The following is a 25,603-nucleotide window of genomic DNA, read 5'->3' on the forward strand; positions in this document are numbered from 1 at the left end:
CTATTTCCTTTTAAAACCGTGGTTTGCTTTAAGCCAGTAACCCTTGTTCCCTCCCTTGATTTACTTCCCTTTCAATCCTCTCCCTTATTATTCACCTCTTTTTATTTTTAAGGCCTAATCTATTCCCTCTGCCTTCTTCTCCCCTCCATTTTTTGACCTCCCCATTCCTCTGCTCCCTTTGGTTTATCCCTTCTGACTTTCTCAGTAGGGTTAGATAGAGTTTTATATCCCAATGGATATAGCTCCTCTTCCCTCTCAGGGTTAATTATACTGAGAGTAAGGTTTAAATATTATCTCTTAATGCTCTATTCCTCTCCTTCTTATAATAATATTCATCCATTCCCCTTCCAATGCCCTCTTTGTATTTAATAGAATATCCTATTTTTCTTATTCATTCAAGTTTCTCTTGGTGTCCTCTACTATTCACCCCACACTTTCCCACCCCCCATATCATCTTAGACCATTTAGTATTCCAACCTCAACCTATGAATAATTCTTCTGATTACTATAATAGTGAATACTTTAATAGTGAATAGAGTTCACTAAGGACAATTATACATAACATTTCTCCACAATGGAATACAAATAATTAGATCTTATTGAAGCCCTTAAAAAGGCAAATTTAAAAAATAAGAGTTTTCTTTCTTTACCTCTATTTTTTATTTACCTTTTCATTTTTCTCTTGATTTTTGTGTTTGGATATTGAAGTTTTCATTTAGTCCTGGTCTTTTCTGTGCAAATACTTGGAAATCTTCTATTCTTGTTGAATGCCCATACTTTCCCCTGGAAGTATATAGTCAGTTTTGATGCGTAGGTGATCCTTGGTTGTAGACCCAGTTCTCTTGACTTTCTGAATACCATATTCCAAGCCTTACAGTCTTTTAGCATGGAGGCTACCAGATCCTGTGTGATCCTGATTGATGCTCCTTGATATCTGAATTTTCTCTTTCTGGCTTCTTGTAAAATTTTTTCTTTTACTTGGAAGCTCTTGATTTTGGCTGTTCTTGGGGTTTGCCTTTTCTGGGTTTCGTGTAGATGGTGATCTATGGATCCTTTCAATGTCTATATTGCCCTCTTGTAGAACTTCAGGGCAGTTTTGCTGAATAATTTCTTTTAGCATGTAGTCCAAATTTCTATTAATTTCTGCTTTTTCAGGAAGACCAATGACTCCCAAATTTTCTCTTCCAGACCTGTTTTCTTTATCTGTCAATTTCTCATTGTGATATTTCGTGTTTCCTTCTATTTTATTCGTCTTTTTACTTTGTTTTATTTGTTCTTGCTGTCATTAGAGATCTTTGGGTTTTACTTGCCCAATTCTGGCCTTAACAGACTTGTTTTCTGCTATAATCTTTTGATTTTCCTTTTTTGATTTGGTCTGTCCTGTTTTTCAGCTGTTTGATTTTGGTCTCCAATTTGCTTATCAATTCTTTTGATTTGGGGGCATCTTTTTCGAATTGCCCAATTCTAGCCTTTAGAGATTGGTTTCTCTTTTCAATATGGCCATTTCTGGTCTTCACTTTACTTACTCACTTTCCAATTGGGAAATTCTGCATTTTAAACTATTATTTTCTTGCCAGATGTAGTACAGAGTGGGGGGACATAGCAGTTTTGCAGGCTTTGGCCGAGTTCTAATGTCAGTTGGGAGTTTAGACTCTTGGAAGAAAGTTTGAGTTGAACCTGGGAACTCGTGGAGAGGACCAGGGCCAGCTGAGCTGCTTCTTCTCCTTGAGATTGAAAACCTAGCCTAGTTTTGGAGTGTTTTTTGAGATTTGTTAATTTAAATAACCCCTTTGAATCTTTATACCCTACCTCATTTCCCTACCTTCCTTTCCCTTACCCAAATGTCTGATAGGAGTGAATAAAGAGATTGAATCAGAGAATTAGATCCAATCTGCAGGAGTTAGCTCTACCCATGCAGTACTTTATCTAGAGAGGTTTTGTAGCTATCATCATAATCCCTTTTGATTTCAAATCACCTTGAGAATTGAATCAAGTCAGAATCTTGTTCAAACGCCATTCCTGCTTCCCTTACCCCACCTGAGGTTTCTTTAAGCAGCTGTTAGGGCTTCCTTTAATCCTTTTACCTGATAATTTAACCTGAGTGGAGAATAAACCCCTTTTGTGTTTAAAACAGACCTTTTAGTTACTTTGTCAGTTAATTAGTAAGAAAGGAAAGAAGAGGAATAGAATCAACATACTCTGGGCTTGAAGGTGGTGTAACTTCAAAACAAGTCCCTTCATGTGAAATTAACTAAAGCCTGTAGTTAATTTCAGTCAGTCTATTTCCCTTCAGTTTGTCTTTAGTCTAAGTCCTAGTCTATAAGCCCTGCTGTTCTTTGCCTGTTTTGGTTAATTCCTCCTCTCACTGGAAATCTTTGTTACCTCAGTGTTATACTCCCTGACTTCAGACATTTCCTCATTTCCTTCTACCTCCTAAGTTGCCATCCTTCATTATTGAACCTTCCTTATCTACTATATTGCCTTAATTTCTCTATTACCTCATATATTCACTTGATTATCTGCAGCCTTGGATCCCTTGCCTTGTCTTGTTTCCTGATCCTCCCAGTTATTACCCCTAGCTTCAGCCTCAACCTCCCTATTACATCCTACCTGCAACCCATATTACCTATCTTCCATGTCCCTTATAACATCCATCCAAATCCCCATAACATCTTTCCAAAATTTACCTATAACACAGATCTCTTCTATCTTCCTCATAATCTCAGATTTAAACTCTTCAAGACCTTGTGACCAGTTTTCATTTTTTTGGGAAGGTTTGGATATCGTTACTTGTCTGTTCTCCTCTGCTATTTCCTCTGTTGTCTGGATTTTTTCTGAGTAAAAGTTGTCGAATGTTAATGGTTTCTTCTTGATCTTTCTCTTCTGGGTTTCCTGTGTGTGGCTTGCTATTTTTAGCCCAGAGCCTTCTCAGCTTTATCCTCCTGCTAAGGGTCTGTCTGAGCTTTTTAGGCTCCTGAGGTCTCAGGTGTAGTTGTTCTCAGGGTCAAGCCTCCTGGTGGTCCCCTTGCTTGTTCCTCTGCCCGAAACTCCTTTAACAGTCCCAAGGCACTGCTTCCATAGTCGTGCACCCCTCTGCGCTGTGTCCCCACTCAAGGTCTGCACCTGCGCTTCTGATCTGTGTCCGTACCTGCTCTCAGGGTCTGTGTTCAAAGTCCATGTGTTCTTTAGCCTCTTGGTGTCTTAATTCTTGCTGCTCTCAGGAACAGGCCGTGGTAATGCCAGGTAGCTGCCAGTGACTTAATGAGTTCCCCAAACTTGTTCTAATTCTTTTGTGATGGCTTTGGTACTGTAGGTGGTATGAGGGGAGAGGGGGTTGCTGATCTCACATTTTAGCAAGAGCTATTTCACCCCTTTATAGCATAGAAGTACCCCGATTCCATGTATCTTCAATGTTGTCCCCTGTTGTGTGGTCCCTTCGTTTGTCTGGTTTTGTTTTTATGTCTTCTTGAGGAGTCCTATATGTGTGGGTTAGGAGAGGTCAAGCAGGTGCTTTTTACTCTGCCACCATCTGAACCCGGAAGCTTCATTTTGAGTTTTAAATGCAGAAAAACTCTTAATCTTTTTTATTTGCAAGCTGTTTCTTAGTTTTGTCTTCCTCATCCTCTCCTAATGTAGTTGATTGTTTGAATCTAAGCATAAGACTTTTTATTATTTCATAGTTGTAAGCTGTTCAGATTTTTTTAAAGATACTCTTCATGTTATTTAGTATATTAGCTATTTTGAATGTTACTGAATTCATAGTAGCCTTTTATCATCATGTGTTTTCTTAATTAACTAATACTCATCATATTACTTGAAGTAGAATTTTTTTTATGTTTAAGAGTTTTATTTTATCCCTTATTTTTCCCATTTGTAGAACTAAGTGACAAAACTATATTTTTAAGGTTCATTCCAGCCTAATCTTGTAGATAAAAATTGGGATATTGAAGACAAGTTTTATTCATTATAGGATTTTTTCCTATTAGGCTCTCTCTTTTCTCTCATATCATAGATAATACCAATGCAAATATAATCTTTTCATTTTTTGCTAAAAAGACTTCCTTTCCAAGAATCCTAGAAAAATGCAGAGTTATCAAGTACATCTATCGCTTCCTCATTGCCTTTATGATCTGGAAAATTTGTGTAAAGTTTTTTAACCTTCCCTTCATATCAGACAAGAAGTCTTGCGTTTTTTCTTTTTCTTTTTTTGAGGTATGCTTAGTACCTTACTGTAAAATTCGAGTTAAGCATTTGATCATAGACTATATGTAATTGTATGTTAAGTAAAAATGCATTTTTTAAATTTTTTCTTTGTCTGGCCTTTGTGTCCTCTTCTCCCTAGCCCCCCAATTCCCATTTAATTTCTTACACCGACCCACAATATATTGAAACTGTGTTAGGGAAAGTCATAAGGTGGGAGGGATACCTGTATATTAATTGTTTTTTCTTAGCTTTGATGTACAATGTAAATGATGTAAATAATGATGTACATTAACTTTTTATTCTCTTGCAGCCTTATTCCAGCTTAACACCTAATAATTATTAATGAAAAAAATACACACACACACATATTTTAATTTGATTTGAGATTTGAATTTGAGAACCTGAGTTTGTATCTACTTTTTTTTTTTTTAAACCCTTGTACTTCGGTGTATTGTCTCATAGGTGGAAGATTGGTAAGGGTGGGCAATGGGGGTCAAGTGACTTGCCCAGGGTCACACAGCTGGGAAGTGGCTGAGGCCGGGTTTTAACCTAGGACCTCCTGTCTCTAGGCCTGACTCTCACTCCACTGAGCTACCCAGCTGCCCCCTCTACTTTTTATCTTAGGTTTGTTTGTGCTCTAATTCAGTGTTCATAACTGTGGCACTCAACCTTTTTGGACCTTAATTTCCTTAGTTGTGAAATAGAATATTTAGGTTAACTTTGTGGTCTCTTTGAACTATAAATTTATAATATATTGATCTTGACACTCATAGATTTCTTCTTTTTTCCCTTCTCCTTTCCTATGATTGTACTTCAGTCATTAGTCTGAGTTCTCTTTCTCATTGCTATTTTCTCTCATTATAGTCATTAACTTGCATTCTCATCTATTGGGAAATATTAGTTTCTTGTAGCTATATGACATCTTTGGATTAATAAGTAATTCAATTTTTTTCTATTGAGGATAAATATGTTACTGTAAGAAAATTTTCTTTTTTTAAAAAAAATAATCCTTCCTCCCTTTTTATGGAAGGATTCTTCATGAATAATCCTTTCAAAATGAATTAAGATAATTATTGTCCTCTGGTTATTTATGCCCATTTTTGAAAGTAGGGAGGTCAAGAAGAGGAGTAAATTGGGAAGAAGAAAATCACTATTAAACATCAGTTATGTGCCAGACTCTATATGAAGTGATCTACAAACCTTATTTGATCCTCCCAAGGTAGATGCTATTATAATCATTTTATAGTTGAGAACGCTGATGTAAAAATAAGTGGTTAAACTAACGTCACACAACTAATGAGTGTCTTATGAACAAATTTGAACTCAGTTCTTTCTCAGTCTAAACTCAATGTTCTATCTACTATACCATGAAAATTGAGGCAAAAGTTGATGCGTTTTATGAATTTTGAACTTCAACTGCAGGTAGGACATCTACTTGAGGTTTATATATTTAAAGAGGGACATTAAGACATAAAGAATAATATTTTCAAACATAAACATGGATGGGATTGCCAATGTAGAGTGTGTAGAAGGGCAGATTCAGTACCAGAAAGAATTTATATCTAGGCATCAGGAAGATAAAGAGACATTAATAGAGAAAGAAGGGAACTATGAAATTTCATTTCATGAAAACAAGGGAAAGGAGAATGTGGTCAAAGAGAATGAGAAATAAGAAAAATCCTATTAATTTTGGTGATTAGAATGCTATGGGTGGCCATTGAGAGAGCAGTTTTTATTAGTTACCCATGGAAGCTGGATTTCAAGGAATTATGGGATGGATCTCTATAAAGATGAGAAGAAAGAATTAATTTTAGTCTTTACTTTCAAGAAGTTTGGTAAAAGAAGTAAAGAGAAGGATGGATGATTATCTCAATGTTTTATCAGGTTTTAGAAATAGGTTTTTTATTTTTTGAAGTTAGCACATTTATATGTAGAGAAGCAATAATAAGTGGAGGAGAGATGGGACATACTAGAGTTAAGGAAATAATTTTTGGAATAATGTCATAGAATAGCCTGTGAGAGAACACTGAATCAAAAACATGAATAATTTAACTTTGTTAAGTAGGGCATCTAGGTGACGTAGCTTGGTAGATAGAGTCCTAAACCTGGCATCAGACTCATCTTTTCTAGTTCAAATCTGGCCTCAGACACTGTGATTCTGGGCAGATCACTTAACCCTTTTCCCCTCAGTTTCCTCATCTGTAAAATGATCTGGAGAAGGAAATGGCAAGCCACTCTAGGTTTTTGTAAAGAAAACCTCAAATGGGGCCATAAAGAGTTGGATATGACTGATAACAAAAGTAGGTGATATTGAGTGAAGGGTAAAATAAAATTCCCAAATATAGGAGTACTAATACTAAGTGCAAATGCCCTTAAAGCAAAGTATATCTGAGAATTGAGAAAGTGAACAGAATATTGGGACCTTGAGAGAGTGAATAGGGTATGATAGGCATTAGAGAATGTAAAAAATGACTCAAAGATGAATAAAATAACTTTGGTGCAGTGGAAAGAAATGGAATAAATTTGTCAGTGGAGCTTATAGTGTGAGTTTTATGAGCAATGCTTAATTGTAGCAACAGTGGACACAATAAATTTCTCTTAAGAGTGAAGATAGATAAAGCTGATATAATAAAAGGTGGGGGGAGGTGTGACAGTATCTTTAGAATTTACAAAACTATTGTTTGTTTGAGCTTGGTCAAATGAACCCAAGAATGAATCGGAGGGCCCTGGGAAGGTGAGAATGATGTTGTGACAGGCCTGTATTTCTCTATCTGACTTTGGTTTTACCTTCCTTTTGTTCCCTTTTTTCTTGCTATCACAATTTTGTTTGTTGTGAGAGCTTTTGTCTTTCCTTGGAAAAATATTTTTATGGGGATAGCCCATGTTTTAGTATCTTTTTGTCCTCTGACCACAAGGGATGCTGTGGGGTGACAGCTTCTGTCCATAAAAGAGACTAGACTTATTTCAATGGCAGCTTGAACCAGTTTTTTGTTCCCCCTTTGTGTTCAGCACTAGCTTCTGCCTTCATACATTCTTATCTCTGAGAAGTACTAAGACAGCCTGGGCTCATCAAAGGAATCCTTCTTTTGCTTTCCCAAGAATGTAGTTGTGTTTTATATTTCTCTCCATCTGTTCTCATGTTCATTTGTGCTTGGTTGAAGCATTTGTATATCAGGCCCTGTTTACATACTGGGCATAGAAAGAAAGGAAAAAGACAGTTCCTGCCCTCTTAAGAGTTAACAATCTAATGTATAATTTGTTGGCACCTGTTGATGCAGATAAAACCCTTCCTTGTGAAATCTTTATATCATTTCTATAAGAGGCCTTTTGGGGTATCACCCCCTAGACTGCATCTCTAAAGAGTGGAGGTTCTTTCATCTACACTTGGAGTGATTACTCTTCTCCGATATTTGGCTTACCTGTGTTCACAGTCACACCTCACTACAGGTCTAACCTGGGCAGCAAGCTCTTCATACCCATTGAAAATTTCACCTTGTAGAGACATGAGAACTTAGTAGACTTGTGGAGAAGAGCATTTCTAGGGTAAAGTGACATCCACTGCTGACAAGAACCTAAGAGGTTGGATAGCTTTGAGGAGGGTGCCTTACAAGAGACCATACTGTGCTCTCCATTTTATGAAAACTGTGTGGACCTGACCCAGTTCTCCTCTGATTTATGGATTGAACTAAGTAGAGCTTTATCATCTATATATGGCTTACAGGTTATTGCCTGGTGTGTAAATAGAATTAGCTCGAGCCCATTAATAGTCAAAATTCTATTCAACCTAGGAGTGCTAATGATGTCACCCTAACCTCCCTTAGTGGGGAGGGGAGACGAGTTACCCACATGTGACAATAAGTAACAAATCAAGAATAAGGGACTGCCCTTTGGGCAGTCCAAATCAATGTAGAAACTGCCATTTGTCCATTTGAATTAGAGGTGGACCACAGGAAGTGATGAAAGACAGGATCTCTTTAAGTAAGTTAGTGAACTTCCTGTGGGGGCAGTTGCCCTCTGGAATTGGAAGAAGAAGCATCTCCTGAGACCACAGACAACTTACACTCTATATTGTCACGTGGGTAAGTTAGGCTGACTTCCTTGGCCTAGCTGGGCCAATTCTAAACTCTGCCTATCTGGCTGTTGGGCCTTGTGGCTTACAGCTTCATTTATGAAGCTAAAGTTTATAACCTTCTTCTCTCTCTGTCCAGGCCAAAGCCCTGGACTAGCCTCTCCTTTTTCTCTTTATTCCTACTTTTTACCTACCAGACTGTAAATAAACTCTTCAACCCTATGCTGACTTGGGTCTGATTTAATTACGGAATCAACCTGAATTGTTGATTCCTGGCGGCCACATATTTTAATATATATCTATAAATACCTAAATTTTCCTTCTTACACTGGGACCACAGAAGAGAATGAGGAAATGGAACTACATTAGGAAATTAGACCCATTTTCATTTGGTAGAATGTATAGTCTCCTGTTTTGCCACCTTGTTGCCTACCATGGCAATATATCTGGAAACATTTTTATGTCCTTTATCAAAATGAATCTGAAATCCTGAGTAGACTCCTGTAATCTTAATTACATAAACACTAATGAAGTACTTACTATGTTCTAGGTCAGTGATGGCAAACCTTTTAGAGACAGCTTACTGGGTCCTGGCCACCCTCCCCCCTTCCCCCCATGTCATGCCCACCCCACTTAGAGACCATGTATTGTAGTCCCCTCCCCGCCAAATGCCAGGCACACCCTGCCCCACTCCCTTTACCCCTTACAGTGGGGAGAGGAAGCACTCCCATTGGGTTGGTGAAGTTGTTGTGGGGTGCAGAGGTGAACCCCTGGGGTTTGGGAAGATTACCTTTTGTAAGAACAGCATAGGTGGAAGCCTACCTCCTAGATGGAACAGTATGGGTGGAAAGCTGTTCCTTGGGAGGACAGCATGGATGGAAAAGCTGTCCCCCAGAGGACATCAATTCTGGGGATTTTATACTCTAGAGGTGACTCTAGAGTGGTAAGCATTGAAGCAAGGAGTGGGAGAGGTTTGCCTGAAGGCATGGGGGTGATTTGGTGGACTGGGCAATGAGGTCTCTTTGTGCATTTCAAATCAATAGGACAATCATACAATGGTAATCCTCAAGGTCAGATGTTTTGGGTTGGGAGTCTGGGGGCATTAGGGAGCAAAGGAATTTCCCTGATAATAGTTTGCCTGAGTTTCTGAGGTTACAATGCCCCTGCCAAAGTGATGAATGGAGGAAGAGGGGAGTGGCCTGAACACTCCATTCCTCACTTAGTTCAGCTGCCTATGAGTTGCCCCCCCCCATCTCTTGTGTACTCCCATGGGACTGCTGGGCAGAGGGGTGGGAGATGTGGGAAAAAAATGGCATTAGGCACAGTGGAGAGGGGGAGGGGAGCAGCTCAGCTCAAGTCCTTCTGCCTTTCTAGTAAGGAACTGTGCGGTGGGGGGGTGGAGGTGCATCCACATGTCCACAGAGAATAGTACCCTGTGTGCTATCTTTGGCACCCATGCCATAGGTTGCCATACTGTTCTAGGCACTCTACTAAGCACTAGGAATTCAAAAAGGAAAAGAAAGCCCCTGCCCTCAAGGAACTTGCAGTTTGATGATGGAAAGGAGATGCTAGACCTCTTCTGTAATTTTTGTGGAAGTGACAAATCTCAGAGCTTTGAAGGAATCAGAATAGCTACTTACCAGTCCTAAATTAAGGTTTGTTGTCCTAGGTAAAAGGAAACTATAGAACTCCAGTTAAATAGATCAAAGTAACACCTAGCCCTAGCCAGTTGCTGAAGGTACAAAAAGACTATAACTAACTACTCTTTGGAGAGTGATTAGAGGGAGTTTAATGTATTGTCCTGTAGAGCAGAGATGCTACATCCCAGCAGAGCCACCCATGTCATATCTTTGTGAATCCAGCCCATCTGAACACCAGAATAAATCATCTGTCACCAGTATGATGCTCTATCACAAAATTCATGAAACCCTCCATAGAAAGAAAGGACATCAAGTTTCCTCAGTTGTGGAGTTGCCAGTTGCATGTATGACTGTATGTTCTGTTCATATATGTCCTCAATTTTCCTCTCATAGAATCTGTGGGAATATTTGTGAAAGAAGAAATCTCTGGCTTGGTATAAGCACTGTTCTTGTTATGCCATATGAAAAAGTGTTTTTGATAAAGTGGAAACATCACAATCTTGTAAGCGAAGACACACAAAAGTAGGCTAAGGAGTTGGAGATTCTTTCTAGGAGGTTTGTTTAGGAAGCATAATGTTCTGTTGAGTTGGAACCAAGGTGATCTTGATGAAAAAAAAAGAGTGACTTCGAAAGTTCTGATAGCTCAGAGCCCTCTATAAAGGAAAGCTTTGGGGGAGTCCCACTTTCCAGTCCACTAGTAAAAGGGGAAAGATAAGTATGGGAGTTGAAATGTTGCTGAATATACATAACTGAAGCAACCTTCCTGGCAATGAAATTTCAGATGATTGGCATGATATTCCATGGAATTGAAATCAAACTGAGCAGCTAATGGAAAATGGATAAAAATTATCATATTCCTGCTGAGATTCCTTGATGAGAATATTACCTTGAGGCACCTGCCAGCTAATGCTAGAAAGAATATGCTGTTGCCCTCTCCTTTTTACATTTTATAAGATGGCCATGATAAACAATGGTCATAGCTCAACAAAAAAATTTTCCCCTACTTTAGCAGGATCAATCTGAAATGAAGTGCCAATTAGTCTTATTGAAGAGAATGCAAAATGGGTTAGAGGATAATGATCCATCATTTTTTCTTCACTATTTCTATGTGATAGTTCCCAACTGTCCTCTTTAGACTCTTTTGGACTATTATTTAAATAATTATTCCCAAATTCTTTCATCTTCATTAGATTATTCCCTTCTTGTTAGCTATGCCAGGAACTTAGATATAACATCTTAATACTATTTAAACTCTTTATATTTTCACTTTAGCATTTTCAAATACAGTTTTAAAAAAGCTGGTTTGATTTTAAATGTAATTTTTTAATTCCATCTCTCATTTAAATACCTATTCTTCAGAGTCTTTTGGCAAATATTGGCAAAATAAAACATTTTAGATATAAAAATATTAGGAAGCTACCTAGTTATCTTCCTATAGTTATAAAATATGCCTAATCATTTAAATGTCATACCAGTTTCTGCTTTTCAAAATATGGGAAAGTTTTATCTTGTAAAATGTATAGATTTTCAAAGATACTTTCTGGAAATCTTATAGATAATCCCAAGAAAAATAACTCAAAATCTAAAATAATAATTCATGAATGCCACCTGCTGGCCTAATCTTAAAATAACTAATGTTTTTTTTTTTTTTAAATTTGGGACAAATATTTCAGTATTTGTAGTTTGGGGTATTTTTTCCTAAGTGTTATAATGAAATCAGGAATTAAAATGACATTAGTGCAAGGACAATATTTTCTAAAAACTTAATGAAATTTATTATTTTATTATTTTAGCTTGATATAAATATAGACATATTTCCATATTTGTAAAAGATATATGGATTGATAGAAAGTAAACATTATGAAATTATAATATGCATAATTGTAGTGTTCATCTAGTCCAATTTTTTATTTTACAGATCAGGAACCTTTAGTTTCACGATAGAAACACTGTGCCTCAAGTCATAGGGATAGATTTTTGTAGACCTAGAGATACAGCCCTGCTCTATCAGGGTTTGTTACACTACACTTAACGTATATTATCCTATTTTCAGAGTTTGTGCGCTATACAGTTAGGATGAAGCATTGGTCAAAACACCTAAATGACACTTGAAAATATTTTAACATTTGGAACTTGACTGTGAAAAGGAAATTTTAATAAAGGATATTTGCTAAAGTTGAAGTTTTGAGAATAACATAATTTGACACATATATAGAGATTGCTTTTTTTAAGGGTAGAAGAAAGCTATCATTTGATTATAGAAACAGGTGAGACAATTTGGTCTTTCATTTAGCTGCTTATGCTACCCATAATTGTAACTCATTTTGATTTCTATATCTAACTACAGTAATGGATTGTGGGCATCTAGTTTTGTCATGATCTGTCAGTCTCATCATCAATTTAGTATTTTAACTTTATCCACTGTGACACCCAGAATAAATAAACCTGTAAATCTTCAGTGCTTTTCTTAAGGAATAGATGATACTACCAAAGATGATCAGTACAGATTTTGTTGTCTTCCCAAACCACTTAATGTGATCAGAAAATTAAAATTTCAACAAGTCATTTAAAGATAGCTGCATTGCAAGTCCTCTAACATCCAGGTTAGGTTTCTTGTGGCTTCATATTTGTATTGGAAGGAGTATTTCAGGAACTGTAGATAGTCTGGAAATTTGTTTCTGGTTTGTGTGATCAGGCAAAATTATTAAGTGTAATGAGGTCACAGTAATTTTCAATAAACTGTGACTTGCTGATTTATATCTAAAGATCCATACAGCAGTAAACAATACCATTTACATTTAATTAGTTTTATTGAACCAAAGGCACTTTTATTTGTAATGAACCACATGTTATGATTAAGGATGTATTTTAATGATCTTTAAGTAAGGGGAACAAATGTTGCCCTTGACCTAATAGAGGAGGCTTTCCTGCATTATTGATAACTTTAGAGTGATTTCTAAATTATTATTGTGAAATGCAAGAAAGACATTCTCATTATTATGCCATTATTCAGTCAATTCATGACTAATATAAATAGATGGAATTCATTCTGCTAAATGGTTATGTGCATATAAAATGATTGTTGATAGCATGCTATTTGTTGCCTTTTTTAAGAAGGTACCTTGATTTAAAGTTTTTTTTCTTCAAATTACTTTGTTGACTAGGTTTTTTTGATATCTTTGTAACCTAAAACTCATTAAAAAAAAAAAACCCTTTGCTTTTAAGTTTTAAGTCATTGAATAGGATGAAAGACCATGAAGCCAATATTTCTTCTTGTACTCTCTGATTATTTTATAATTATATTTTGAAGGAGAGCTTTGAGTAGTATTATGATTACAAAACATTCTATTAATTCCCTTTATTTTAATGATCAGTATACCCTCTGAAAGGAATCATTCTCATTATAATTTACTAATGTTTACATCATTATTGATCACCATAGAACTTTTTCTTAAAAGTACTCAAAGCAATTTACTAATTTACCCTAATTCTTATGTATTCACTGAAAGGAAAGGAGACCTGGAGTGGATGAACTGTAAAAACATGCTAGTAGATTACTTCTGTAATCAAAGAATCCAATACATTCCATCTTCTGGAATTAATAGCTATTCTCTTTTGCAGAGCATGTTGTGTTTCTCTGCGAGAATTGAAGAATACCTATAGACTTCATTCCTTTGAAGGATTCATTCTATTTTTTTTTGTTATTCATTTTGTTATTCAGTAAGGCCTTTTGATATGAGAAATTAAACAGCTTTTTAAAGAAATTTTCCAGAAACCACTGTGACATAGCTTTTGTAAAATCAGCCTTACTATTTAGAAAATTAAGTTATAGTTTGTTTTCTCCCAAAATATAATTCTTAGGTTTTTTGTTTGTTTGTTTTTTTGTGATTGTGGCTAAATGTGGCAAGGTTGTAAAGGTCTTTAAATGCCATACACAGACACAGACACACACACAGACACACACACACACATTTGTTTATTTATATTTTATCCTAGAGGTAATAGGGAACAACTGGAATTATAAAAAGGGAATAACATAGACCTTTAATTTAGGAAAAGTATTTTCAAGGGTAGTACAACATTTATAAAAGAGAGAGATTTGAGGAAAGAGCCTTTCCATTTTCTAGCTATATTCAAGCCTTCATATTACTTCTTTTAGTCATCATAGATAAATTATGCTATGAAAGTATTGCTTCATCTCATATAATTTAATTTATTCTCAAAAGGTAGGTTTCTACTAAAGAGTTATTGTTCAGTTGTGTCAGTTGTGTCTGACTCTTTGTGACTATTAGTTTTCTTGGCATAGATACTAGAATAGTTTGCCATTTTCTTTTCCAGCTCATTTTACAAATAAGGAAAGTAAGGCAAATAGGGGTAAGTGACTTGCACAGGGTCACACAGTTATTAAGTGTCTGAGTCCAGATTTGAACTTGGGAAGCTGAATCTTCCTACCTCTGGGTCCAGCACTCTCTCCACTGTACCACCTAAATTCTCCTCTACCACAAGTTAGTCTACACATTATAGGGACTAAGGAAACGGTGAAGCTAAGAGAATTTACAGTATTATTAAACTGTAGCAATACTATATTATGTAGTAGAAAAATTAGTTGTCTTTTGGGAATGAGCCTTCAACATTCTTTTTTTCAATAAAATGAGAAATTTAGAAGTTTTTCCTAGTAAATGTAACCTCCCTCTTGTTTGACTGTTGGTTCTTATATTTATTGAAAGGTGTCTGGCTAGCATGGTGGGGAACTTCTTGTTTGTTCCTTACATTATAAGTTTACCAGTGTGGCGTTGTGACTTTCCACTTGTGCCAAATCACCAAACCACCTCTTTTTTGTTTCAAAGAAGGAACTCATAGCAAATATTCTCTATTTTATGAGACGAAATATGATGAGAATTCACATTTTCCAGATATTGATTTAGGATTTTTTGGAGTAGGAGTGCTTTGCTATCTACTAGGTTTTGGAATCAGTTTCCATTTTGTGGTATAACAGATACGACAACATCTAATTTAAGAGCGAATATTTTGTTAATCTCATGTGATTTATGCTATTGAAATTAATGATCTTAGAACACTATTACATAATTTCAGATCTTAGGACACTTATTATATAACCTGCATTGATAGGAATTAGAATTAAGCTTTCTTCTTTGGAGTATTTGCCATTTTCAAAATTACCTCTCCTACCTGTTTACCCCCTTAATTACCTTGGGAAAGTAATTTTCCCTGCACTTCAGTTTCCTCATCTGTAAAATGAGGAGATTTCACTGTCTATCTGTTAAGATCTCTTCCACCTCTAAATTCATGGTTCTGTGATCTCTAGGAAAGTACAGAGGGAAGCATAAAAACACTAGACTAGTTTTGATCCTCTAGCCAAATATAATACCTTTGGCATATTTCTTTGCTTTTGTGTGTCTCATATTCCTCATATATCCAATAAGAAAAGTGAACTCATTGATTCATGAGACCTTTTCTAAATTTGAGATTGCATAATTCTATTTAAGTCTTTGTACACAAAGTTTATGTGTATAGACTATCACTTCTTGTACTATTGCTATGAAAAACATGAATTTGAATTGGTATTGAATTGAATTGGTAATTTTCTGTGTTGTTTCATTGAATTAAAAATAGCAATTAATTAAAATTTGATATTTTTAGGACCTTTTCTCCATCAGTGCTTATGTTTATGCTCAGAAGCCGCAACTGGACATTCATGGCTTTGAAGGCACTTTTACAAGGGTAAGTTGTCTTAATTATATAGTCATATCATCAGCATATGTAGAAATTGATGATTGAAATTTAATGCAGTAAGCAGTTTTCTATTCTGAAATAGTAATTAATGAATTTTAAAATGCTTACATATTTAAAGTAGGAAGCTAAAAATCTTAATGACTGGACTTCTAAAGTGATTGCCATTTTAAAAATTAAATAACCATTTTGGTTACATGCAGCCTGTGGCTTTCCATTTTCCATGTTTGCCTCTAATTAAATCCATCCCTAAAAATTACAAGTATCCTCAAATTATATAATTTGACTTCTAGCCTTGTGTCAGAAAACATTAACATGACATGATCTTCAAATCTTTCATAGGTTTTCATTGTTAACAACAGATGTAAATTATTCTTTATATCGATTACACTAGTTCATGACATTGCTTTTGTTATAGAATTGTTATTTCTTGAAGCTTTCTGTTAAAACTCAAACCAATGATGTTTCAAGTTATTTAAAACTTGTTTGTGATAAATATAAATACTTTATTATCCATGCATAGCAATTACCAGCCTACCATTTCCTGTTACTTATTTTTTTAAGTTTTGGCACAATTTTCACTTTATTAAAAAAACCATAATTATTCATGGGGAAAATGCTATTAGAGAATTATGTGATAAGAGGATCAGTTGGTAATATTGTATGGATAAAGAATGACATTTGAACAGTCCTGTTCTGTACTAGAAAATGTAGCTGTCTGGAGAAAGCCTGGACACCTTCCGTTATATTAAATAGGTCTCTTGTGGTCCCTCATAGGATCACATGAACAAGATTTGCGCAGAAAGAACAGACATAGTTTGATTATATGATCTTCATAAAAAAAGAAAAAAAATTTACAGTCAGTACTATGAGTCTATTTTAGCATAGATCATTGCTTTTATATCTACATTTTATTGAATATGAATATTCTATTTGGGGATTTATTATATATTACATATAATACTTTTTAGCATATGAATTCAGTTATATCTCAAAGCCACTCTTTAAGAGTAAAGGAATATAGTACAAATAGCTTGCTTATTGATTTTTTCCTCCATATTTTCAAAGCTTCCAATATGTTTTTGGTTATTTCACTTAACCTGCATATTTATTTAGAAGAATGTTGTCTGGATACTGGATACTGATAACAGAGATCTTTGAAATACTGGGTTTTCTTAAGTTTTTATTGCCTTAAGGTGGTAGTGATAGTACAAGTTCCTTGGATTTCTTTATGTTCCTATTAACATATTTAGTAGTCTCTAGGATGAGAATTCAGCCTGTTGTAGTTACCTTTTTCTTCTACTCTTTTTTTCTCATAGTCAGCGCTATATCACATTATTATGGTGGTGTAGTGGAAAGAGATTATATTTTTATCCCATCTTTAGCCAACTGACTTATTCCTTGTTGGCCTTAGTTCCTCTATTCATAAAATGTTTATGAATTGGACTATGTTCTCTTCATTTCTAAAAATCTGATTCTGTTTTTTTTCCCCCCTTAAGTAGAGACCTTCTTTGCTCCTTAATCCTGGTTTCCTTCAAGTCTTAGCTGAAGCATCATCTTGAACATGAGACCTTTCCTAATCTCCTCAGCTATTAATGCCTTCCCTTTGAAAGTTACTTTTTATCTGATTTCTATATACTTGTAAGGGAATGTGTTGTCTCCATATTAGAATATAAACACCTTGAGGGAAAGTACAATTTAAAACAAAGCAAAACAACAACAACAACAACAAAAAACTCTTAACACCAAGCACAAAACTCGGTTTTTAATAAATACTTGTTGATCATGAAAATGATACATGACTCTCAAAGGCTATGCTAGGAGGATACAAACTCTAGTAGTTTTTTTAAAGGAGAAATGACTTTGAATATGGAGCCAGTGATAGAATACTTGTTTGTTTTCTTTGGACAACATAGGGTGATTAATTTTTGGTATAACAGTTCTCAAAGGTGATGTACTATACCAGTGATGGGCAAATTACAGCCTGTGGCCCAGATGTAGCCCAGATGCAGCCCCCTGTTCTATGGGGCCAAGCGAAATTATTCCTAATCTGATGAATACAATGAGTAGGATACAATACAATGAAACTTCCAAAGAGTTGCCTTAGAAACAGACTGACAGATGAGCGTTTCCTTTCCTTTGGCCCCGTCTTTAAAATGTTTGCCCATCACTGTACTATACTGTTACCTACTTCTAGCATGTATAAATTTAGGAGAGTGGATATTCTGTATTATACTGAAAATGGAGCAACAAACCAAACAGGCAAATTCATGATTGGGTCTACCAATTATTCTTGAGCAATCTGTTATCCAAAATTCTTCACGTAAATGCAATACTGTTATTTAGGGAAAGCATTTTTGTCCTATTCTTTTCAGTCTAGAAATCCTTCATTTTAGGTGAGAAAGCAAGAGCTAAATAAGAATGAAACATTTCAACTTTCTCACTAGTTCTTTCTCATTTCAGTCTCTAATGCTTCAATTTATGGTACTAGTCTTATCTTTTCCTTAATTTTACTGTTATTTCCAATTTAGCCAAACTCTTCTTGTTGTCCTTAACATTCATCACTCATTCCTACTCTTTCTAGTTTTTATTATTCTTTTTTATTTTTTGAAACCCTTACCTTCCATTTTGGAGTCAATACTGTATATTGGCTCCAAGGCAGAAGAGTGGTAAGGGTAGGCAATGGGGGTTAAGTGACTTGCCCAGGGTCACACAGCTGGGAAGTGTCTGAGGCCAGATTTGAACCTAGGACCTCCCATCTCTAGGCCTGGCTCTCAATTCACTGAGCTACCCAGCTGCCCTCTAGTTTTTATTATTCTTGATAGTATTCTTTTAGTATAATGCTATCCTTTTTAATACATCTCTTTTTCCTGAAATTTCTTCCATTTTCTTGACGCAACTTTTATAAATATGAGGGGTGTTTTTGCTTGTTGTTTTTTTTTAAACACTTACCTTCTCTTTTAGAATAAATACTGTATATTGGTTCTAAGGCAGAAGAACGGTAAGGGCTACACAATGGAGGTTAAGTGATTTGCACAGGGTCACACAGCGAGGAAGTGTCTAAGGCTCTATTTGAACCCAGGACCTCCTGTCTGTGGGCCTGACTCTTTATCCACTGAGCCACCCAGCTGCCCCTTAAATATGAGTTTTATAATGAATTCTTTCTATGGTCACATCAGATTCTTCAGGTTGTTAACTTTTTCCCAGAACCATTTCTATTGATCCCTTCAGAATTTCATTCTTAAAAATTTCTTGGGTCAGCTTGGTGGCTCAGTGGAAAGTAAGGGTTTAATTTACTAAGAAAGTAAGGGTTTAAATTTTTTTTTCTTAGGGTAGTTTTCCCCACAGTATTTTAGACTTCTTGAATGTACCTCTCCTTTTCTTGAAACATTCTAAATGTGTTTTCTGAAATCTAGTGTGCATGTCAGACTATGTCAGATTGTTATGGAGTGTGTGATGGAATAGTCACTTTCCCCCCACATATTCTGTCATTTACAAACCTCCATCCTTTTCAGAACCAGATCCAGAATTGCATTTCCTGGTTTTGCTTTCTCACTTTTGAAGGATGCTTCACTATTAAATCAGGACAGAAATTAATCACATGCTTTGATTTTGGCAGAAAGAACTCCATGAAAAGTTCCACATTGCTTATTGCTCTCATTAGGCTTCCTTGAAATGCTTATGATTTTCCCAAACTCATCTAATTCCTCCTCTTGCTTAAGAGAATACCCCCTGTTTACTGTGAAAACTCAAATTTTAGAGATAATAAATATGGAATATCCTTTGTCAATCAAAGCTACAATGTAATAGCAAAAGGAGTTCTACAAAAGTAATAGAAAAGATGTAAGAGAGAGCTTCCTCGAACCTCCCAGCATAAAGAGGTCCAAATAATATCCCTGTATGATAGTCTAGCTCTGTGAGGTGTGCCTAGTTCATTATGGCTTTAATCTAAGTAGAAATTTCAATAACCTAGGCAAGAATAGTACTTTTCCTCCCTCTTTTAAAATGGTTTTTTTTTTTTTTGCCTCTTCTGCTACCATATCTCTTTAGTTATTTTAGCTCAGTCTTTTTAAAGTTAACCCTATTGCCACTAACTTTCTTCCTTACCCCTCAAGGCTCTCCCCATGTTACTTATTACCTAGTTTTAGAGTGTTGCTTATTAGTTCCTTTGCCTTTCTGACTTTCATATAATTATTTAATTTCCCCCCTCAATTTTTCCCTTTCAGCTAAGTAGTCAAATAGAATTCTCTTTTGTTTTCTCTTTTTAACCTTATTTTATTTTTAAAATTTCATTTTCTGTATCCTTTTCTAGAATCGACTTATTTCCATCATTATTTATCTTTCCTTTATTCTTTAATTCATGGCTCTTCTACTTATTTAGTAATTGTTTATTCTCTGTACTCCTTATTTAATTAAAATTGTCGAGGCTCCTATTTCTATCATTGCTTTATATGGTGCCCCACAGTTCCCCTTTTTTCTTTTTGTGCCTCATTCTTAGAAGTACCATTTTTTTTCAGGTGATAGTGAGGATATTGACTCATTGTAGGATTTTTCCTGTGTCCCTAATTGTGTAGTTCATTATTGATCATTACCCTACCGTAGGCAAATTTTTCTCCCATTTGCCTTAAAATCTCTTCTTTTAGGTCCATATCACTCATCTGGATGTCAGTTGCCCCCAGGAGCTATTATTCCCTTTCTTCTGAGGCAAGATGTGTCACTTTTGATTTTGATTTAAAAGGAGGAAGAGGAATAACTTTACAAAATCAAAACTACCTTATCAAGCCCAGTCTTGAAAGTTGTATACTTCAGTATAGTTGTGATTGGAAAATGTTTCTTCAGTATTCTGAACCAAAGTAAAAATCATAAATATTTTTTGGAAACAGCCAGTTTTTGAGACATATCTCCACATTATTCACAGGATTAACATAGTGGGGAAAATGAGTCAAGGTCCCGTCATTATCTTTGAACATTATTTTCTCAACTTTCCTACCATTCTGCTTCCATCTGGAATTTAGCCATTCCAGGGAACTGATTTTAAGATTAGGAATACTACGCCCCCTGGGTAGCTGTTGGGATTTTCCCTTACATTGTGGATCACTGACTCAATGGTTAAATTATTTTTACTTGGATTCAAATAGAAACCAAACCAAATTTATAGTCTCAAGATCCTACTACACACAGTTCAGTTACTTGCTGTTTAACTTAGGGCACATTTGTTCATCATGTTAACATTAATACTAGCAAGTTTACCACCTTAATGTAATCTCTTATATAAATGTTTACACACACTCACACACATGTAAGTACACAAATACATACATATTTGTGTGGGTGTATAAACACAAAGAGAATTAAAATAATAAAGATGTTTTCTAAAAGCTTTCAGCTTAAAAGAAACTCATTTACATGAAAATAAGTTTTATAAATTAACAATTTTTAAAAATTAAAGTTTTATTCTGTAACTTTATAACAAATGAATATGTGACAGTTTTCATAGAAATCATAAAAATGTTCTCACAATCAGAAAAGTGCTTGATTAGGTTAGCCAAGTCATTTTATGTCTTTAAGGCTGTAAAGACAACACATCAATCTAGGATCTGTAGATCGAAGGGTGTAGTTACTAATATGCTGTTACTAATAACTGTTGATCTTGGGTCTCTTGATTATGTCTTTTCTCAGCAAGCTTCAGAGCAATCTTTTTTCTTTAAAACTGGGATAAATAGTCACACAATACCTATGACTTAAAGCAATTGAAAAACATTCACACAGGAAAAACTAGAAGGCTATTTCCTAGTTCGATCTGTATTCCTCAGCAAAATAAAGGATCCACTAGGTGGTGCAGTACATAGTAGAGTGTCATCTTAGAATCCGGAAGACTTTCTGAGTTCAAATTTGGCCTCAAACACTTACTAGCTTGTATGATCCTGAGCAAGTCACTTAACCCTGCTTGCCTCAGTTTCTTCATTTGTAAAATGAGCTGGAGAAGGAAATGATAAGCCACTCCAATATCTCTGCCAAAAAAAAAAAAACCCAAAAAACAAGAAAAAAAACAAATGGAGTCATCACAAGGAGTGGGATATGACTGAAACAACTAAACAACTGCATCATCATATTCTTCAGGTTAAAAATTTGCCTCCCTGCAAACATTGCCTTTGGAGACAAACAGAAAAATCAGAGTTCTCTTCCACATAACATTCTTTCATATAGTTCACCTCCGAGTCTTCTTTTTTCCAAAATAAACATATCTAGTTACTCCATCCTATCTGCGTAAAATAGACTTAGGGATCTTCACCATCTTACAGGCCCTTCTCTGGATATTCTCTGATTTACCAATGTCCTTCCTAAACTATGCTGTTTAGTAGGACTAAACATAAGACTCCAGATGAGATCTGGTAAGAATAGAATACAATAGAATGAACTATTATTTCCTTGTTTATGGAACCCAAACTCTGTTCTCATCTTCAGTCTTACATTTCTAACTGCCTATGTATTGGACTTCTTAATTTGAATATTTAATATCTATCTTAACTTTAACATTTCTAAAACTGAACTCATTATCTCTCCTACAGCCCACCCCAAATCTTCCTCTCTCACTAATTTTCATTTTATTGTTAAGGGTACCACTATCCTCCCAGTTACTCAGACATGTACTTTCTAGGTTCTCCTCAAATCCTCCACCCTCTCTTTTACAACTTCTCTCTCTGGTCATTTGCAAAGTTCTATTGATTTCTACTTGGTTAACATCTCTCACATATCACTGCTTTACTCTGACAGTGGAAGGGCCTCCTCTCACACCTTTTTGCAGTTGCCTTCTGGTTGATCTTTCTGCCTAATATCTCTTCTCTACAGTCATCCTTCACCTAGCTATCAAATTGACCTTTCTAAAGGATAGGTCTTACTATTTCTTCCTCTTATTTGATAGAACTCCAGTGGTTCCCAATTCTTTTCCAGGATCAAATGTAAAATTTTCTATTTAACTTTTAAAGCTTTAATAATTGGGCTCCTTTCTGCCTTTCTTGTTTATTATAGAGTACTCCTTGATCCAGTGATGTTAGCTTTTTTGATGTTGCCAACAAAAGATATTTTATCTCCTTACTTTGTACATTTTCACTGGCTATCCACCATGTCTAGTACTTTCTTTCTCTTCATTTCCTCCTCCTACTTCTCTTCACATTTCAGCTAAAATCCCACCATCTGCAGGAAGCCTTTAAAAGTCTTTCCTAATTTCTGTCTCCCAGTATCTTCTCTTTGTGATCATCTCCAATTTATCTAGTTTGTTTGTTGTTTGTATATTGTCTCTCTAATGAGACTAAGCAGCCTCAAAGTCAGGAATGTTTTTTGTTCATTATTTGTTTGTTGGTTTTTATAGGGTTTTATTGGGGAGGGATATATCCCCAACAATTAGCATTGTGAATAGGAAATAGACTTAATGCTATCATCTAGACTTCTTTACCCCCAATCTACCCTGTAAATATGATAAAGAGAAGCATATTTACTACTTCTTTTTATCTTTAAATCCATGAAAACATGCATTTTATGTTACTGGACTAATTAAATAGATTTTAGAAGGCCTTTTGTTTTGAAAATGTGATATAGACAAAAAGGTTGGACTCAGAGTCAGCACAGAAGCAATTTTGAGTCTCACTTTAAAATTTATTAACTCTGACTGTGGGCCATCCTTTCTAAATCCTCCGTTTCTTCATAATTACTTTAGAGATAAATGGTAAGCACTGCATAGACTTGTAACTTGAAACTTCAAAAGTTAGGTATTATTGCCATTTTATTTTCATTCTTTCACAATGAATAACAAATATAGCTTTTAAATCAGCTTAAATTTTTTTAGTATGACTGCTAATATTCTGCCTTTTTTTCCCCCCTCATTTTGGGCTATCAATACAGTGAAGTTTCTGTCCCTATTTTGGTGCCTCTACAAAATGTCCTCATGTTTTTAGTCAAGATTTAAACTAGTAATAGTTTTAGTAACTTAAAACTACACTAATATTTTCTTTGGGACACTGAATTTACTGTGTGCTCTCCGTTACACATGGTATAACAAAGTTTGTTTACACTTTCAGTTTTGAAATTCATAATCAGAAGAGACTGTGATTAGGAATGAAAAATGTTTAAATACTTATGAAATAAAGTAAGAGAGCAAGGAATCTGACTTTTTGTGCTTGTGTTAAATTATTTTAACAAGAGTTTGTGGACTGGTTTATCACTTATCCAGTATGTCCTTGAAGGGAATTCTTTTTTTTTTTAATTTATCTATGATTTGGAGTAGATGCCCTCTGAGAAACCTTCCAACTCTTATCCTTTTATGATTCTTTGATACAGTATTACCAGCTTTTAAAATTGCAGATTGAATTTAATAAAATATTACTTAATGAAAAGGGAACAACATGGTACTAAGGAAGCAAATAGTAAAAAACACAAATATAACTAATGACTTTGAGTAGGAGTAGACTGAATAATCTTACAAAATAGAAATGGTAGAATCAATAAACACCAATGCCCCAAAAACTTTCTTACAAGTATAGCTAGTGTAGCCTTGTTTCCATAATTCATATAATGTATTGCACCTGATGTTTGAAGACGGACTGTGGGATGATCTGTGCAGAGTTCTAGGAAGAGGATGAGAGAAGTGAGGGATATGAGTGGAGTTTGAAAGGAGAGATTTGAAAAAGAACTATATGGGACTTTACTTCTGTATCACTTGTTTTCCCTTCTCCACTAGCCTCTTGAAAAGCTCTAAGAAGCAGTGAGTGCAGAGGCACTGTGATGTGAACTGAATCTGGTTTGGATGAGACCCTTCAACCTAGATATTATTTTTTCTCCAGTGTGATCTAAGGGTATGGCACTGATTTCAGATGGATTTCATACTGTTGTAACTGCCCCCATCTTTGACTTCTATGCAGAAAGCCATTTCTGGCTCCTTGTATTCATAAAATTACTGGCTATGGCCTGTCTTTGCAGTGCATCTGTTCCAATCCACATTAAATGCCTTTTTTGCCACCACCTTTCTGTCCTAATCCATTCTTCCTTGTGTATAAAGCTAATGTAGTGTGATAGCATGTTTTGTCAACTATTTGGAGAGTGGTGCAAATAGGGAGGTAGAGCTGGTCTAGAGTAAGGGCTATAGGTACATCTAGTGCTGGGCATGGAAGCTGGCTTCAGGCAGAGACTTAGGATCTGAAAAATGGGCTTCCCTTGGAAACTGATCAACCCCATAAAACTGGCTCTGATGACTTTTTAAATGAGTCTTGGGTTTTAAGTGGGAGAAATAACTGAAAATCAAAAATTGATTTGTAATCTAAAATTTGAATTTTCTTTGGCCAATTATTCCTTAAAAATGATAATTAAATTATATAATATCATTCTCCAAAACAAGTTAGTCAAAGAAGAAATCATAGAAACAATCAACAATTTCATTGAAGAGAATGACAATGATGAGACATCCTACCAAACTCTGTGGGATACAGCCAAGGCAGTACTCAGGGGGAAATTTATATCCTTGAGTGCATATATTAACAAATTAGGGAGGGCAGAGATTAATGAATTGGGCATGCAACTTAAAAAACTAGAAAGCGAGCAAATTAAAAATCCCCAGATGAAAACTAAATTAGAAATAGTAAAAATCAAGGGAGAAATTAATAAAATCTAAAGTAAAAGAACTGTTGAAGTAATGAATAAGAATAGAAGCTCGTATGTTGAAAAAACAGATAAAATAGATAAAGTACTGATCAATCTAATAAAAAAAGGAAAGAAGAAAACCAAATTGACAGTATCAAAGATAAAAAGGGAGACCTCACCTCTAATGAAGGGGAAATTAAGGCAATCATTAAAAACTTGTTTGCCCAGTTATATGGCAATAAATATAACAATCTTGGAGATATGGATGAATATTTACAAAAATATAAATTGCCTAGATTAACAGCAGAAG

The 25,603-nt window shown here is 35.3% G+C and overlaps 1 protein-coding gene across 1 annotated transcript in view; it reads left to right on the plus strand.

The window, feature by feature from the left end:
- The window catches only part of ATP9B (ATPase phospholipid transporting 9B (putative)), a 506,373-nt gene that overhangs the window by 199,460 nt on the left and 281,310 nt on the right, over positions 1 to 25,603 (plus strand). Inside the window, exon 9 of the mRNA XM_044683481.1 lies at positions 15,574 to 15,654. Coding sequence (XP_044539416.1) covers positions 15,574 to 15,654 — 81 coding nt within the window. The remainder of the gene's footprint in view (positions 1 to 15,573; positions 15,655 to 25,603) is intronic.

Source organism: Gracilinanus agilis, chromosome 1 (genome assembly GCF_016433145.1).
Source record: "Gracilinanus agilis isolate LMUSP501 chromosome 1, AgileGrace, whole genome shotgun sequence".
Taxonomy (NCBI): Eukaryota; Metazoa; Chordata; class Mammalia; order Didelphimorphia; family Didelphidae; genus Gracilinanus; species Gracilinanus agilis.